The 18,567-nt window shown below is 45.1% G+C and overlaps 1 protein-coding gene across 1 annotated transcript in view; it reads right to left on the bottom strand.

Moving 5' to 3' along the window:
* Positions 1 to 18,567, bottom strand: part of LOC144817650 (histone-lysine N-methyltransferase NSD2-like) — a 184,160-nt gene that overhangs the window by 52,563 nt on the left and 113,030 nt on the right. The window contains exon 8 of the mRNA XM_078674370.1: positions 13,325 to 13,441. Within this exon, the coding sequence (XP_078530496.1) occupies positions 13,325 to 13,441 (117 nt within the window). The remainder of the gene's footprint in view (positions 1 to 13,324; positions 13,442 to 18,567) is intronic.

Genomic DNA, 18,567 nt, shown 5'->3' on the forward strand with positions numbered 1-18,567 from the left:
TTAGTACCTGTTCCCACTTCTGTCCCTCTAACTCCCTCTTCTACTGTTTCTCCGCATAAATTTTACTCACTCCCAGATCACGAGAAAATGAGAAGAATGGAATATCTTAACAATTCGTTCATTCAATTGCTTCACCAGCATCAATTGATAGTAAATGTTACTGATTGTTGGGTTTGTGGTCTCATACCACATAATACACAAAGAGGGATGCCGTATCTAGTCCTCCCATTTTCGTATGAAGGTTCTGCTTGTGCCTATCTGGCTATGTTTTCCAATGCATACCAGAACTTACTTCGATATCCTTCTGGTGGATCCTATAATGGTGAAGTGGATTTCAGTCACAGTCCTTTGATAAAGGGTATTGTAACGATGGCAAAGATTGCTGACATTAGCAAGATTCCAAAAGATGAGAAGAAAGCATACGATGGGTGGAATATAACTCGTTATACTCTCAGCCTCACTGACAAGGTTAAGCAGCAGAGTTTTACACCGATTTGGGTTCTACCACAAAGAGGTCATTTGTGCTTACAAATAAACGGCCAGAATACCAAAATTAAGCAAGAGAGGAGTAATTGCTCCCATACTTATGTTTATACTCCTTCTACTCCCGCACCACTGGTGACATCTCAAGGTACATATTTTATATGTCATGACAAAGCTTATACATGGCTTCCCACATACTTCTCGGGAACGTGTTATATAGCTTTTCTCCTCCCCCCTACATATACTGCTCCTGCTGATTATCACAGAAAGAGAGTTGGTAGAGGAGTTGTAGATTCGGAAGATACAGCAGGACAAGAAGGAGGGGATTTTCTGAAAGGGTTTCTTCCCTTTTGGGGTCCAATGGTCAATAGCAGAAATATCAGACAGTTAGTTCGTGTGGTTGATGCCACAATCAATGTAACTTCCGGAGCATTAAAGAATTTGACCGCCGAACTTCAGGCGGATCGACTTATGACTTTACAGAATAGAATGGTTTTAGACATTGTTCTTGCAGATAAAGGAGGAGTCTGTAAACTGATTGGATCTAGTTGTTGCATTTATATTCCTGACAATGCCCCTACAGTATACCAAGCCATCTCTAAGCTACATGTCATCTCTGAGTCTATTCACCAAGATACTGGAGATTGTTGTGATGGGATGGTTTTGGGGACTACTGTCCAATTGGGGATGGAAAGTACTAACTTTCCTTGGAATGATTTCAGCGATCATCTTTTCCTGTTGTCTCTGTCTACAGTGTGGCACAGCCATTTGTGGACTTTGTGCCACAATCTGTGTCTCCAAACCAGTAGCACAGCAGATAGAAAATATTAAGATTATGGTGCAACAACACCTCAATGACCTCATGACCATTGATATCGACTCAGACTAACATGGGTCCCTTTGTGCATGGCCTGAGTATGGCAAAAGGAGGGTCTGAGGTTACGTAGTTTTCGGCTCTGCTTCGCATACAGCCGCCATTTTGTGTTTAGCCGCCATTTTATGTTGCCTCACTCAGGCAGCACGGCTAACGCAGTAAATATGGTCTTTCTGCTTTTTCAGCTGCTCCGTGTCTTTCCTGTTAAAGAACAACCCTTGTCCTTGTGTACGGCACCGATGTCAGGGTCTGGCCGAGTTCGCAAAGCCATGTCTAGACTGATTAATCCATGTCTTACTCCACTGTTTGGGTCCCACCATTCTTCTCAACTTTATCTTGTTTAACTGGCCTTCGCTATTCTCTTGTTACATAGCCCTTCTTTTGAAGCATTCTACACATGTTTTGCCACCTGCAAATTGAATTACGGGCACTAGTGTTGATTAACCTGAGGGGAGGAGAGCACACGGGGTCTGAAAGGAGGGTGTGTTTTAGACATCCGATAGCTTGTTTTCGAACTATTCCTATTTGTCAGTTTTGTGTATATTGGGAGTTGTCATTGTAAACTTGTTCTGTATAATAGACTGTGCGCCACGGATTGAAGTGGCAGTCTCTTGAGAACCTACCTGTGTGGTACTTCTTAGATAACTGTACTTAGCTGCAGCTGGCCCATAAGGTCACGTTCTCCAATAGGCGGCCCAACGTGTGGGCGACTTCAGCGGTAGTAGTTTTTGCCCGAGAGTCATGAGGAGCTTCGCAAGAAAATTCTGGAGGACTTCGCGAACCACGTGAGCGACCCCTGCATGTCGAAGTGGACCGAAGGTCTTTTGAAGCGTGGCTACTCCTTCCCGACGGCTGCTGACGACTGCTGCCCGACTGTCGCCCTGCCTTGGCCCTTTGGTGATGATTGGTATCGCGAGACGTTAGACGGACATCTGTTGGCGTGAGAAAAACATTGAGTTAAGTATTTGTGGCTAGCGCCCACTCTTTGTTTTTGTTATTCGATTAGCGCGCTAACCGAAGCCAAGGGGTAAGTACGCTTGTGCTGTGACTCTATTGTCCAAAAATCCCTTGACGTTTGTAAGGAAGTCCAGTTCGTTACAAAATGCCTGGATTTAGTAAGTTTAAGAAATGTTGCTGTTTTGGTTATTCTAGGGATTCCCGGCTAGAGGATTCTTGTCCGATTCCCCCAGTTGGAACTCCTACTTCCGAGCTTTACTCGAAACATGGTCTGGGTCCTATTGTTTTTAATGAAACATGGATCCAATATACTAAAAAGGATGGTGTTTTACAGTGGCCACAAAATGGTTCTTTTGAGCCCGATATATTAGATAATTTGGAAACAATTCTATTCAAGAGAAAAGCCCGGCCAGCAATGTTTGACTCTTTTCGCCTCTTGCGTAAGGAAGCCAAACAGAAAGAAATTAAGCAAATGAAGAAAGATAAGAAAGAGCAGAGTATGTCGATTTTACAGGCTGCCCAATAGTTTAAAAATGACAAAGCTGATCAGGTGATTGAGGTGTCGGAAAGACAACATCATATGGCAATCGATAGATGTTATCCTGTGTTACCTACTGTATCAAAGAGTAAAACACCCGATGATGATTCTTTTATGTCCCATTTGTTGACATTACCTCCACCTTATGTGTTAGGTGCTAATGCACCGCCATTACAACCTGCTGTTAATCCAGCGGTTTTGGTTCCTGCACAATTGCCTATTCCTGTGATTCCAGTTCCGCCCCCTTTGCCAGCGACTTCTGTACCCCAATCTTCTGTGCCTCAGCTTCCTCCATCTGTCGTTTCTTTTGTTACGGATTCTTCTTCTGTTTTACAGAATAAGTTGTCTCCTGTTTTAGTGTCAGATTCCCCTACAGCTCGACGAAGTTTAGTCGACACTGTTTCAGGTCTTTTGTCGCCTTTTCTTGGGCCTCTCTACTTTTCTCCTGCGTCGTCTAGGAGACAATCTCTTAGTCAGTTTCCGGATTTGGAAGAACGGACTAAATTAGATTCTCTTGCTCGTAATTGGATTATGAGTAGTGTACAGTACAGTGTACATGATATTTTGGAACGCGCCTAACAGAGATACGTGTTCAATGCTATGTGCAATACTCTGATTAAAGGATGGGGAGATGTGGATCTGGATTCACCTCCTCAGGATTTATTCAAAGTACAGGATCAATTTGATAAAGGACTTATTGTGGGTCCTGCTGTAGAACATGCTATTCAAAAGCTTGTTACTTTTCGATCCGCCTTTTTCTCTCAAAATTCTCTTGAGCCTGATCCCACGGTTCGTCGTACGATGGCACAATATCCGATGCGAGAAGTTCCTCCAATATAGAGAGATGCGGTTGCACAGGCAGGTAATGTTCCTGGTGTCCCTGCTCATTTTCAGCGTATATGGGTACATGATCCTTGGAAACGGTCAGAAGTATTGGCACTTAAACAGTCTTTACCGGACCCTCGTAAGAATCCTGCTGGGTATTATAAAGAGTTGTCCCAGACTGTGGACGCTTGTATTATGAATTTGGCAGACATTGATTTGCTTATGGGAAATGTAGTCCCACAGGCAATATGGACCAAGATTCGTAAACAGGATCATGATGCAGTTTAGGCGGTAATTGGGCTGCTATTACAGCTGCAGGACAAATAGGTGGTGCCAAACCGGATGACTTGATTACGGAATTACCTGGAAAAATAATAGATTTGATGAAAATTATGATGCCTGCAGTGCGCGTTAACTGGGATAAGTTAGCGGCGTGTAAGCAAAAGACGGATGAAAGTGTCTCCGACTTCTTTACGCGTTTCGAAGAGACTTTCATCGACCATAGTGGTCAAGACATGAGTACTGAAGGTGGACAGCGATTGTTCGTAGATAAATTTGTTTTTAATTTACTTCCAGAATTATCGCATAAATTAAAACAATCAGAGAGTTCGTGGGCTGTTTCTTCCACTGCCCAGGTATTGGCTACCGCTCAATATTATGAGAATAGGGATAAGGAAGGTAAGGAGAAAGCGGAGAAAAAGATTAAAGAATTCAAAACGAAGGTTCTTCTGCAACAGGCTTATCCCCCTCGTTCTGCTCAGCCCCAATCTCAACAGCCCCCCGCAGTTTCAGAGGTTGTTGCAGAAACCGGTACCCTCAGTTCCACGAGTTCCATTGAGACCTAATCAGTGTGCCTACTGTAAGGAAGATGGTCATTTTAAGAATGCTTGTCCAATTTTATTGCAGCGGTATGGTGGACCATTAGCACCACGGGGTCGTGGTGATTCTCGGTCCATATCCAGAGGTAGGGGACGTGGTGCGTCGACTCAGGAACGACGTCCCTCTCCCCCTCAGGATTCTACAAATTACTTTGATCAGCAGATTTCTCAATCTGCACAATATTACAATGATGACTATTGTCTCGATAATGAGGACGTTGATTTTCATACTAGCTAGGACAGCCATAGGCAAAGTAAGGGAGTCGTATCAGTTCCAGTAGATCAGGAAGGACCTTATGTTAATGTTATGGCATTAGGTGTTACAGAACCATTTCTCTTGGATACTGGTGCAATGAGAAGTTCCATAATGCATTCTAAACTCCCTGGGGCACCTTTGTCTGGCTTAACAAATGTTTCTGTAGGATTCTCTGGCGCCCCAGTTTCAAATCCGGTTTCTTGTCCTTTGCCCATTTCTATTGGTCCATACGATTTGGAAGCTCCGCTCCTTTTAACAACAGGTTGCGGAGAGAATTTATTGGGTTTGGACTTATTGAAACGTTTACATGCTACGCTATATTGTTCACCCTCTGGTGTGCTCCTCACTTTGGGTGATAAATTGACTTCTCCGATGTATGTATGTAAAGAACAGCTACCACCTGAACTGCGTTCACTTCCTGCTGCACTTTGGGCTACGGGTCTGAATGATGTTGGCTTATTGCAAATTCCACCATATGCGATTACCGTTAAACCCAATGTTAAGATGCCACATGTTCCTCAATATAAAATATCTAGTGATGGTGAGAGAGCATTGTTGGCCATTGTTCATGATTTAGTTCAGAAAGGTGTGGTCGAAGAGACTAGAGGGAATGTTTTCTATAGCCCTGTTTTGCCTATTCTTAAACGTACTGATCCCTCTCAGCCACCTGTGTACCGTTTTGTAATTGATCTTCGAGAGGTCAACAAAATTGTTGTCCCTTAGTTTCCTGTTGTGCCAGATATAACTGCTTTGCTTACTACGATTCCTGCTTCAGCGGTCTGGTTTTCGGTTATTGATCTTAAGAACGCTTTCTTTAGCATTCCTATTGCTGAAGAAAGTAGGGATCTCTTTGGCTTCTCTCTCGGAGGCCGAAGCTTCCGGTTTAAGCGTGCACCTCAGGGCTATTGTGAAAGTCCTTCAATATACAGCCAAGCTTTGAAGTCTCAGCTTGACACCTTTTCTTTGCCCTCGGGTGCTACTCTTATCCAATACTTGGATGATTTGTTAGTGGCTGCTGATTCGGAAAATATCTGAAAAACTGCAACTGTGTCGCTCTTACAACATTTGTCTGATTTACATCATAAAGTATCATCTTCTAAGTTACAATATTGCCGACAAGAGGTTACCTATTTAGGTCATCTCTTGTCGAAGGAGGGAAGGCGATTGACCCCAGAACGTATTCATGCAATTGCACGGATGCCTGTACCGTCCACACAAAGAGAAGTGCGTGCTTTCCTAGGCATTACCTCTTACTGTAGACAGTGGATTCCGAATTTTTCCCTACTTGCTAAACCACTGTTGGCACTTACACTTAAAGATACGCCCCAGCCTCTTCCTTGGACTGATGAATGTCAGAAGAGTTTTTCTGATTTATGTGCTGCTTTGTGTTCTGCTCCTGTGTTGGGTACTCCGAATTACAGTAAACCTTTCACGCTCTATGTCCATGAAAGGGAAGGTTGCGCATTATCAGTTCTGACGCAACAATTCGGCGACAAACAAAGGCTGTGTGCCTATTTTTCGGCAACATTAGATCCAGTAGCTAAGGCATTACCTAGTTGCCTCAGAGCAACAGCAGCAGCGGCAATTTCTATTCGTCAATCTGCTGGACTAGTGTTAGATCATACCCTTAATGTTATGGTGCCACATGCAGTGCCACTCTTCTTAACAGGACGAAAACCCAGCACTTAACGAGTGCCCATTTGTCTGGATATGAGTTAACACTTTTAGCCAGCCATATTCACATAAAAAGATGTAATGTTCTGAATCCAGCAACATTGTTGCCTATTTTGGATGCGAAACATGTACAAGATCAGCATGATTGTTTTCTTCGCACTGAAGAAGAAACAAAGGGTCGAATAGACCTGAAGGATACACCACTTGCGGATCCGGATGGGAGCCTATGGGTAGATGGGTCTTGTTTCAAGCTTCCTAATGTCGAAACGACAGCTGCTTATGCAGTAACAACTTTGCACACAGTGGTAGAAACTGCACGCATTTCGCAAAATTCAGCGCAAGCTGCAGAGTTGATTGCGTTGACAAGAGCATGTGTGTTGACGAAAGGGAAAAGAGTGACTGTTTATACTGACAGTCAGTATGCGTTTGGCGTTGCCCATAGTTTTGGTCGTTTGTGGAAGGAAAGAGGATTCTTTACCTCCAACGGCACCAAGATACAGCATGGTCAGTTGGTAACTGACCTTCTTGAATCACTTGCTTTGCCTACTCAAATAGCGATTGTGAAGTGCAGTGCACATAAAAGGATTACTGATGACGTGGGTCAAGGAAATGCAATTGTGGATGAAATAGCGAGGGAGACAGCGAGGAATGTTGAAAGTCGCATGTATGTTGCGGGCCCTGCAAGATGGGTCGCAGAAGGTGGTATGTGTGAAGACACAGTAGAAAGCGTGAAAGCGATTCAGAAGGAGGCCACCGAGAAAGAATTGAGTACGTGGAGAGAAAGTACGGGAATGTTGGATAGTATGGGATGTTGGACGGAATTGTCAGAGCATCAACGATGGTTGTTACCAGATGCGCATGTACTGCCTGTAGTTACTATGGCTCAAGGACCAGCCCATATTAATGCAAGGGGTATATGCAAGCTTTTAGCTCCAGTATGGCAAAATGAAGGTATTCCTAAATGTGCAGAAAATGTGGTGAAACACTGTATTGTTTGTTTGATGCACAATCCAGGAAAGGGAACTCCAACTCCAGCAGGTCACATTGCACCCCCTACGTACCCATTCGAGGTACTGCAAATAGACTATATCCATATGGAACGCTTTAACAATCTCAAGTATGTCCTGGTGGTGGTTTGTGCCTTTTCCAGATGGATAGAGGCCTACCCCCTAAAGGACAACACTGCCTTGTCCACTGCAAAAATACTTTTGAAGGAATTTTTCCCGAGGTTTGGTTTGCCGCGCATTGTCTGGAGTGACAATGGAAGTGAATTTGTAGGTCAAATTATGCAAAAGGTGTGTGTGGGTCTAGGCATTAGACAAATTCCATGCGGCAAACCATCCTCAGTCAGCGGGTCTGGTAGAGTGCTATAATGGCACTCTCAAACTTAAATTAGCAAAGATTCAGGCCAGCACAGGTCTTTCCTGGCCTGATGCCTCGCCTTTGGCACTTCTTTCAACTAGAACGACTGTTCATTCTCGTTTGGGGCTTAGCCGATACAAGATTGTTTTCGGACGCCCAGCTAATGTTTGGGGAATCCCCAGACCCAAAAAGTATTCAGACATTCCGTATCCGTTGTTGGTTGACTACTTGCATGTTCTCACCACTAAATTGCATGTTTTTCGTCAACAGGTCCAAAACGCTTTGCCGGAGGCCTCCTCAGATCCCGGACACTGCATCCAGCCTGGGGACTGGGTGTGTCTGAAGAACTTCCAGAGGAAAAAGAACTTGGAACCTCATTGGGGGCCGCCGAGACAAGTGTTACTCACAACTCGTACAGCTGTCAAAGTCGTCGGAAAGAAAAACTGGATCCACGGCGTGCATTGCAAACGGGTACCATTGCCTTTACCTTATGACCAGTGGGTCCGAGAAGGTGTCGGTGATAGTGAGTGTGAGAAGGTACCCAGATTCGTACCGTTCAGCAGTGCACGCCTGGATTGGACTAGCTCAGAGAAGGAAGACGATGACATCTTACAGGAAGTTGTACCTGTACATTTAAGACTCAATACAACAGATCCTGAAAATTTGTTTAAGGACCAAATGATACCCGGAAAGAGACGATACAATCTGAGAAGGAGGTTGCCTAAAGACAATTTTAATATATTTTTTTTTAATTTTGTCTAAAAAAGATAACGTCCTTTTTCCTTTATCCATCAAGTTGCAGGGTCACGGTAGGAGTCTTGAGCTGTGACCTGAATAGTGACTAGGTCAACAGGACTTGCAGTGTCATAGGACGGCTAACAATCACAGCCAAGTGATTAAGTAAGATTATCGTGAGCAACGCCTTTAGAGTAATGGATAGTACAGGAAAAGGGAGTGGTATTAAAATGATGACAAGAGCTCATTATAAGAAAATATTATTCAGTCGTTGTGGCGTAGCATTGTGTGTTTTAGTATGTTTATGTAGTTTATTAGCATGCATAGGATGGCCTATACATGTCCTACAGTTAGTACCTGTTCCCACTTCTGTCCCTCTAACTCCCTCTTCTACTGTTTCTCCGCATAAATTTTACTCACTCCCAGATCACGAGCAAATGAGAAGAATGGAATATCTTAACAATTCGTTCATTCAATTGCTACACCAGCATCAATTGATAGTAAATGTTACTGATTGTTGGGTTTGTGGTCTCATACCACATAATACTCAAAGAGCGATGCCGTATCTAGTCCTCCCATTTTCGTATGAAGGTTCTGCTTGTGCCTATCTGGCTATGTTTTCCAATGCATACCAGAACTTACTTCGATATCCTTCTGGTGGATCCTATAATGGTGAAGTGGATTTCAGTCACAGTCCTTTGATAAAGGGTATTGTAACGATGGCAAAGATTGCTGACATTAGCAAGATTCCAAAAGATGAGAAGAAAGCATACGATGGGTGGAATATAACTCGTTATACTCTCAGCCTCACTGACAAGGTTAAGCAGCAGAGTTTTACACCAATTTGGGTTCTACCACAAAGAGGTCATTTGTGCTTACAAATAAACGGCCAGAATACCAAAATTAAGCAAGAGAGGAGTAATTGCTCCCATACTTATGTTTATACTCCTTCTACTCCCGTACCACTGGTGACATCTCAAGGTACATATTTTATATGTCATGACAAAGCTTATACATGGCTTCCCACATACTTCTCGGGAACGTGTTATATAGCTTTTCTCCTCCCCCCTACATATACTGCTCCTGCTGATTATCACAGAAAGAGAGTTGGTAGAGGAGTTGTAGATTCGGAAGATACAGCAGGACAAGAAGGAGGGGATTTTCTGAAAGGGTTTCTTCCCTTTTGGGGTCCAATGGTCAATAGCAGAAATATCAGACAGTTAGTTTGTGTGGTTGATGCCACAATCAATGTAACTTCCGGAGCATTAAAGAATTTGACCGCCGAACTTCAGGCGGATCGACTTATGACTTTACAGAATAGAATGGTTTTAGACATTGTTCTTGCAGATAAAGGAGGAGTCTGTAAACTGATTGGATCTAGTTGTTTATTTTATTTTCAAAGTTTTATATAGCGCGAACAAGATCTTCACAGATATCAGAGCGCTTTACATAGAGGGGTACATGAGGGAACATAGTCAAACAATAAATCAATAGATCACATAGTACAAATAGGTGGCTGCAAGCCATCACGTGAGTAATAAAACAACTCATACAAATAAGTAAATGAGTCAAACATGCAAAACAGATCGGTGCAAGGTGTTGACAGAGTTCGAGATGATAGATCAAGTGTATTTAGCCATGAGGATAGCTTTTACTTCTTTTTTAAAGAGTGTAGTGGAAGAGATAAGCCTGTTGTTGCATTTATATTCCTGACAATGCCCCTACAGTATACCAAGCCATCTCTAAGCTACATGTCATCTCTGAGTCTATTCACCAAGATACTGGAGATTGTTGTGATGGGATGGTTTTGGGGACTACTGTCCAATTGGGGATGGAAAGTACTAACTTTCCTTGGAATGATTTTAGCGATCATCTTTTCCTGTTGTCTCCGTCTACAGTGTGGCACAGCCATTTGTGGACTTTGTGCCACAATCTGTGTCTCCAAACCAGTAGCACAGCAGACAGAAAATATTAAGATTATGGTGCAACAACACCTCAATGACCTCATGACCATTGATATCGACTCAGACTAACATGGGTCCCTTTGTGCATTGCCTGAGTATGGCAAAAGGAGGGTCTGAGGTTACGTAGTTTTCGGCTCCACTTCGCATACAGCCGCCATTTTGTGTTTAGCCGCCATTTTATGTTGCCTCACTCAGGCAGCACGGCTAACGCGGTAAATATGGTCTTTCTGCTTTTTCAGCTGCTCCGTGTCTTTCCTGTTAATGAACAACCCTTGTCCTTGTGTACGGCACTGATGTCAGGGTCTGGCCGAGTTCGCAAAGCCATGTCTAGACTGATTAATCCATGTCTTACTCCACTGTTTGGGTCCCACCATTCTTCTCAACTTTATCTTGTTTAACTGGCCTTCGCTATTCTCTTGTTACATAGCCCTTCTTTTGAAGCATTCTACACATGTTTTGCCACCTGCAAATTGAATTACGGGCACTAGTGTTGATTAACTGGAGGGGAGGAGAGCACACGGGGTCTGAAAGGAGGGTGTGTTTTAGACATCCGATAGCTTGTTTTCGAACTATTCCTATTTGTCAGTTTTGTGTATATTGGGAGTTGTCATTGTAAACTTGTTCTGTATAATAGACTGTGCGCCACGGATTGAAGTGGCAGTCTCTTGAGAACCTACCTGTGTGGTACTTCTTAGATAACTGTACTTAGCTGCAGCTAATAAATCTACTTTTCTACGCCTAACAGAGTGTCTCGTGTCACTGTCTGTTGAGGCAGGTGAACCCGGAGATCCTAGGCGTGCCCTGCGCCACCTGGCCCATAAGGTCAGGTTCTCCACCTCTCAGGTGGGGAAGGCGAGGAAAGGTGGGAACACCTCTCCTCCCAACTTGGTTTTCCTGCCGATTCTCCTGCCCTAAGTGGGGGTCGGAACCGGTGGGGGGCAGTTGCTGGGGAGCAGCAAATGGCTGGGGTAGCTCATGAAGGCAGCAAGCTTTTGAAGCTTCCCCTCCGTGAACCCTGCCCTTCCTGGGGGTGGAGGCTTGGCACCTCCTCCCAGGATGTCCATTGTTTCAGGCCCCAGAGAGCAGCAGGCTCTCGACCCAGGGATCCAGAAACATGTCGGGTGGTGGCAGCTGAAAGCAGCAACTCAGCCTGGACACTAGTGGTAGGTCATTTTTCAGGGGGTATCTCTAAGATGCCCTCTGAGTGCATTTGGCATTAAATCCCACATTGGCATCAGTGTGGGTTTAATGTGCTGAGAAGTTTTATACCAAACTTCTCAGTTTTAAGTAAAGCCATTATGATGCTGTGGAGTTTGTGATGACAAACTCCCAGCACCATATACTTTTAATGGCAGCACTGCACTCGCAGTGCTCAGGAATGGACTTAGGCACTCTAGGGGCACAGGGCTCATGCACCTGTACCCTCACCACTGGCACAGGGCACCCAGCTAGAGGGGTGACTGATGTATGCCAGGGTAGTGGTTTGTGGGCATGGCACACAGGGTGTGTGCCATGTCGACTCTCCACTTTGCTCTGCACCCTGACACGCAGCCTGCAAGGGCAGTGTGTGTGCGCAAAGGTATAGGACCGCCAAGGGTGGCACAATAAGTGCTGCAGCCCTTAGAGGCCTTCTCTGGTCACAGTGCCCTGGGTATCTGTGGTACCATTTACAAGGGGTTGACCTGTGCCCAGAGATGCCAATTGGGTTTAGGCGTCAATGCAGGGTTAGGGAAAGAACATAGGCCCTGGGTACCTGGTTGACAGGAACCAAGGGCAAACTCAGTCAAGGAGCATCAACCTTCAGGCAAAAAGTGGGGGGGGGAGTGAGGGCGGTTTACAACCATGCAAAAAGGGGCCTGTATAAGGTAATGCTAGACTCGGAGCATTGACTCCAGGACCTGCCAAGAGCCTGCGTAAGGTTATGACTGACTCGGAGCAGTGACTCCAGGAGATGCTAAGAGCCTGTATAAGGTTATGATCGACTCGGAGCAGTGACTCTAGGACACGCTAACAGCCTGTATACGGTTATGATGGACTCGGAGAAGTGACTCCAGGACACGCTAAGAGCCTGTATAAGGTTATGATCGACTCGGAGCAGTGACTCTAGGACACGCTAACAGCCTGTATACGGTTACGATGGACTCAGAGCAGTGACTCCAGGACACGCTAAAAGCCTGTATAAGGTTATGATAGACTCGGAGTAGTGACTCCAGGACACGCTAAGAGCCTGTATAAGGTTATGATCGACTCGGAGCAGTGACTCTAGGACACGCTAACAGCCTGTATACGGTTATGATGGACTCGGAGAAGTGACTCCAGGACACGCTAAGAGCCTGTATAAGGTTATGATGGACTCAGAGCAGTGACTCCAGGACAAACTAAGAGCCTGTGTAAGGTTACGACGGACTCAGAGCAGTGACTCCAGGATACGCTAATAGCCTGCATAAGGTTATGATAGACTCAGATCAGTGACTCCAGGACACGCTAAGAGCCTGTATAAGGTTATGATAGACTCGGAGCAGTGACTCCAGGACACGCTAAGAGCATGCGCAAGGTTATGATAGACTCGTAGCAGGGACTCCAGGACACGCTAAGAGCCTGTATAAGGTTATGATGGACTCAGATTCAGAGCTGCAGTGTAGTCTATTGATCGTGTGCGCATGCTAGGATCGTAGGGCGCAAGGTTTCTTGTTTATGTTTTGAAGATTAAAACATTTCTCCGAGCAGAGGAAAGCACAGAGTTACACTAATGCGTACGAGCCAGAATGCGCGACATACCTTGTCAATGGTCAGCATGTAGAAGTGACGGGCATTCTCCTCTTGCGCCTGTTTTATCCGTGCCAAGCACTCCTCTTCATTTATAACTTCCCCAACATATTCATTTACAAATTCTCCCTGCAAGGAATAAAGGAAACAATGACTTTCAGGTTATTATGGTACTCACAGAACTGGTTCCTGCTCTGTCACAACCGAAACAGTTTCCTAATAAAAACAAGTATTTGCAATGCAATAGGTCTCGCATTAGGAAAGTTTGAGGTATTGGTATTGCAAATGACAAATATTTTATTTATGTGTTGGTATTGAAAGTAGGTAAATTACCAGCTGTCATTTACAATGCCAATATTTTTAACTTTTCCAAACGTGACACCTATAGCATTCTAATGCAATATGTGTTGTCTTTACATGACTTTGAAGTATTAATATTACAAACAACAATGGCTTTTATTTGTTTTAATAATTAATACTTAAATAAAAGTTATTGTAATGTATAGTGGCAATAGCTTAAAGTTTTGCAAATAACTTATGGGAAGATTATGTTCAGTGTATTTTACTGTGATGAAAATCCAAGAAAAGAGGTGAAATATTAACATTATTTTGTAACATTTCTAATAAAGCTTAAAACATTGAGAGAACATATTAGAACCTGTTGTTGTTGATTGTTTGCAAAGAGTGATGCTGTGGCGTTCAGTGATGCTGTGGCCTTCAGTGGTGCTGAGTGATGCCGTGGCTTTTAGTGGTGCCGAGTGATGTTGTGGCCTTCAGTGGTGCTGGGTGATGCTGTGGCCTTCAGTGGTGCTGAGTGATGATGTGGCCTTCAGTGTTGCGGAGTGATGCTGTGGCATAGAGTGGTGCTGTGGCGTTGAGTGTTGCTGTGGCGTTGAGTGATGCGGTGGCGTTGAGTGGTGCGGTGGCGTTGAGTGGTGCTGTGGCGTTGAGTGGTGCTGTGGCGTTGAGTGTTGCTGTGGCGTTGAGTGTTGCTGTGGCGTTGAGTGGTGGTGTGGCGTTGAGTGGTGGTGTGGCGTTGAGTGGTGGTGTGGCGTTGAGTGGTGGTGTGGCGTTGAGTGGTGGTGTGGCGTTGAGTGGTGGTGTGGCGTGGAGTGGTGGTGTGGCGTGGAGTGGTGGTGTGGCGTGGAGTGGTGGTGTGGCGTGGAGTGGTGGTGTGGCGTGGAGTGGTGGTGTGGCGTGGAGTGGTGGTGTGGCGTGGAGTGAATGGACGAACATGCATGTGAGAGAGATAGGCTGTGGTCTGCGTGTTTGCGTTAAAGCATGAAACTTGTTTCATATATTTGTATGCAATGACCGAAACTGCAAAATAAGTCTTGCGCCACACTTTGTACTTGTGTGACTTGTATCACATATTTGTATTAAATGTCGACTTGTATCACCGAAAATAATAGCACGCAAGTAATGAAGTCTGTGGCCTGAGCCTTGTGGTTGGTGAGCAAAGACCGTGCCTGAGAGGGAGGGGGTGAGGTGGACTGAACGAACATGCAGCTGAGTGATAGATAGGCTGTGGTGTGCGTGTTAGCATGTTTATCCCTAAAATTTTGAAGGAATCTGTGGCCAGGTGAATATTTTTTTTGTGATAAATAAGAAAAATAAAGGAGACCGAGGAGTATGTGGCCTGGGTATTGTGTTTGGAGAGCGTAGAGCGTGCATGAGAGGGAGGGGGGGTGGAATGGACGACGTTGCAGCTAAGTAAGATAGGGAATAAAGAACGTGCAGCAGACTGACAGAGGCTGTAGCCGGCGTGTTTGCGCGCAGTAAAGATAAAGAATGTAAATTAACAAAAGCATCAAACTTGTCTTATATATTTACATGTAATAACATATACTTCAAAATCCAAATCATGCGACACACTTCTTACTTATGATCTGAAAAGTATAAGGAAGAACTTTTGGGGCCTTTCTCTGAGGTTCTCGCACACATGAGCCAATACTTGCAAATATGGCACTTGAAAATGGCTAAAAGTTTAGTAATGTGGCCATGTCATCTTGGAGGAGAGTGCCACTTGATAGTGCACAGAAAGCCCTGCTGCCATGAAAGTAACATTACACAACATTAGATGCACATAACATCGATTGTGCCCATCTTAAAACATCGTTCAATTGCATCAACCAAACAGCTGTGTTGTAACAAATAGCTGCGCGGATATTGTTTTTTTAGTAAAAGTAAAACATATATTGTGCCATTGGAACAGGTTTAAATCGAGAGCAGAGCAAGGTAGTAAATAAGAGGTTTGGCTGGGCAGAAATGCGAGTCACGGCCTGTATGTGCGTGAAAGAAACATGCACTATCGTCTGATAGGATGTGTACGTGGCGTAAGCATGTCTTAATTGGCCTGGTTGATGGCTGGTGGTGTATCTGTGTGTGTCGGGTGAAATTGTGCACTGATGGCTGGTGATGTGTGTGTGCCTGTTGCAAGTGTGCGTGTGTGTGTGCGTGCGCCTGATGAAAGCGTGCATTGACGGCCGGTGTTGTGTATGCCTGGTGAAAGCGTGCACTGATGTCTGGTGGTGGTGTGTGTGCATGGTGAGAATGTGCACTGACGGGCGGTGGTGTGTATGCCTGTCTAAATTGTGCAGTGATGCCTGCTGGTGTATCTGTGTGTGCCGGGTGAAATTGTGCAGTGATGGCTGGTGATGTGTGTGTGTGTGTGTGTGCCTGGTGCAAGCATGCACTGTTGGCTGATGTGTGTGTATGCCTGATGAAATCGTGCACTGATGGCTGGTGGTGTGTGTGTGTGTGGCCAGAGTATTGGAGTTTGAGAAAAAATAAAATGGTGCTCCAAGAGCGTGCATGAGAGGAAGGGGCGGGGGAGTGAATGGACGAACATGCATCTGAGAGAGATAGGCTTTGGTCTGCGTGTTTGCGTTAAAGCATGAAACTTGTTTCATATATTTGTATGCAATGACCGAAACTGCAAAATAAGTCTTGCGCCACACTTTGTACTTGTGTGACTTGTATCACCTTTTTGTATTAAATGTCGACTTGTATCACCGAAAAGAATAGCACGCAAGTAATGCAGTCTGTGCCCTGAGTCTTGTGGTTGGCGAGCAAAGACCGTGCCTGAGAGAGAAGGGGTGAGGTGAACTGAACGAACGTGCAGCTGAGTGATAGGTAGGCTGTGGTGTGCGTGTTAGCATGTTTATCCCTAAAATTTTGGAGGAATCTGTAGCCAGATCAATACGCTCAATACTAGAGCGTGCATGAGAGGGAGGGGGGGCCTGGGGGTGGAATGGACGAAGTTGCAGCTAAGTAAGATAGGCTGTCATCTGCGTGTTTGCTTTCAGTAAATGAAAACTCCCAAAAGCATGTAACTTGTATCATATATCGATATGCAATACCTAAAACAGCAAAGGAACCAGCCGGGCGCCACACTTGCTACTTATGATGTGACTGTGGATGAGCCGTTGTGTTTGTCGTTTCCTTTAGCTCCGATTTGCATTTCACAGGGGATGTCCGCCAACAGATAACAAACCTTTATGGCTGTGCTTAAAGCACTTTGGTATCCTGGTGTGGTATTGTCCCCAGACGGCGCCCCCAGTCCCTCGAAAAAAAAAAAAAAACCTGATGGTCCACAGAATAGTGTGAAGAGCGTACATGAGAGTGAGGGGGGAGGGGGAATAAAGAACGTGCAGCTAAGTGACAGAGAGGCTGTAGTCGGCGTGTTTGCGCGCAGTAGAAATACTTTTTTTTTTTTTAAATTAAACAAAACATCAAACTTGTCTCATATATTTAGATGCAATGACGGATACAGCCAAATCCAATTCGTGCGCCACACTTTGTACTTATGTTGTGACTTGTATCACATGAAAAGTTTGTCCGCAAGTAATGGATCAAGTATGTGGCTTGTGAAGTGAATAATTAGGGGTATAAGCAGTGAGGCGATGCGAGAGAGAAGGCAGGTGCTGGAGAGGGAGGGGGTGGGCTGCCCATATAGAGAGGGAGGGGGTGGGCTGCCTGCTGGGCTGGGCTGCCTCTGATGATCAAATGCGAGACACGGAAGGCAGGCACTGGAGAGGGAGGGGGTGGGCTGCCTGCAACTTGAATCTAGAGAATACGCCAATCCTTAGAAAGCAAAGGGAAAGCAAAATACTAAAATATTTGATTGTACTTGTAAGAGCAGCATCTGGGGCGGGAGGAGGCTGCAGGAGGCAGGCGCCATTGTCGAGCGTTCAGTGTTGTTAATTTAAATTAAAAAAACGATGTTTGGGTGCCCAGTGCACAACAGAAAGGTGCAAGTGCGCCATAATAAAATGAAAGAACGTAGTGAAAGCAAAAAAAAACAAGCAGCAGTGAGGCGATGCGAGAGAGAAGGCAGGCGCAGGAGAGGGAGGGGGTGGGCTGCCCATATGGAGAAGGAGGGGGTGGGCTGCCTGCTGGGCTGGGATGCCTCTGATGATCAAATGCGAGACACGAAAGGCAGGCGCTGGAGAAGGAGGGGGTGGAGAGGAAGGGGGGTGGACGGCCTGCGTGTGAGGGAGACTGGGCTGCCTTTGATGATCGAATGCAAGCTCGTGCACGGGGAGCTTGTGGTCACGTGATTCACGTGACCTGTTGGAAATCCTCATCGTAAAAAGTCCGTTTTGTGGATGGGTGGCAATAGGTCTCTCTGCGAGACCTAACCATCCAACTTTAAAAGAATGTGTGCGTGTCCATCAGTGTGTGTAGGCGCCTTTTCCAACCAGTGTCACATTAACTACTACATCATTATCTACAAATATCACCAACATTGAAGGTTGGTGGAGACATGCTAATGGAAAACAGAGCCAAGACGGACAGAATGAGGATTAAGGGCATTTTTTTAAAACTGTTGCGCCCTCCACGTTCACTACCAGCGGGTTGAGAACCGGATTCCAGAGCACCTTGACGGAGTGAGAGCATGTGAGGCCAGGCTTCGGCCACCAAGTCAAGCAGCACAGAGTACTGGAAACGTAACGGATATCCTTTACAGGGATAACTTCAGAGCCTGGAATCCTGAGACTCCTCAGCCTTGCAACTTGACAGTCAGGTTGGAAAACAGGACGATAAGTCACGTGAATGTAACCGTTTGCAAGAACTTTTAGGAAAAAAGGATAACCGTATTTATGTAAAGAAAAAGCCTGCAGCACTTCAATGCTTCTGGTAGAGACTGTAGCCAAGTAAGCAGCCTTCAAGTCAATAGATCCACGTTATCAAGTAGCTTCAGATTGAAAAGGTGCATCCATTAGATGAGGACAGTCCTCGATTCAGGTCTC

The sequence above is a fragment of the Lissotriton helveticus genome, chromosome 2_1, assembly GCF_964261635.1.
Source record: "Lissotriton helveticus chromosome 2_1, aLisHel1.1, whole genome shotgun sequence".
Lineage (NCBI taxonomy): Eukaryota > Metazoa > Chordata > Amphibia > Caudata > Salamandridae > Lissotriton > Lissotriton helveticus.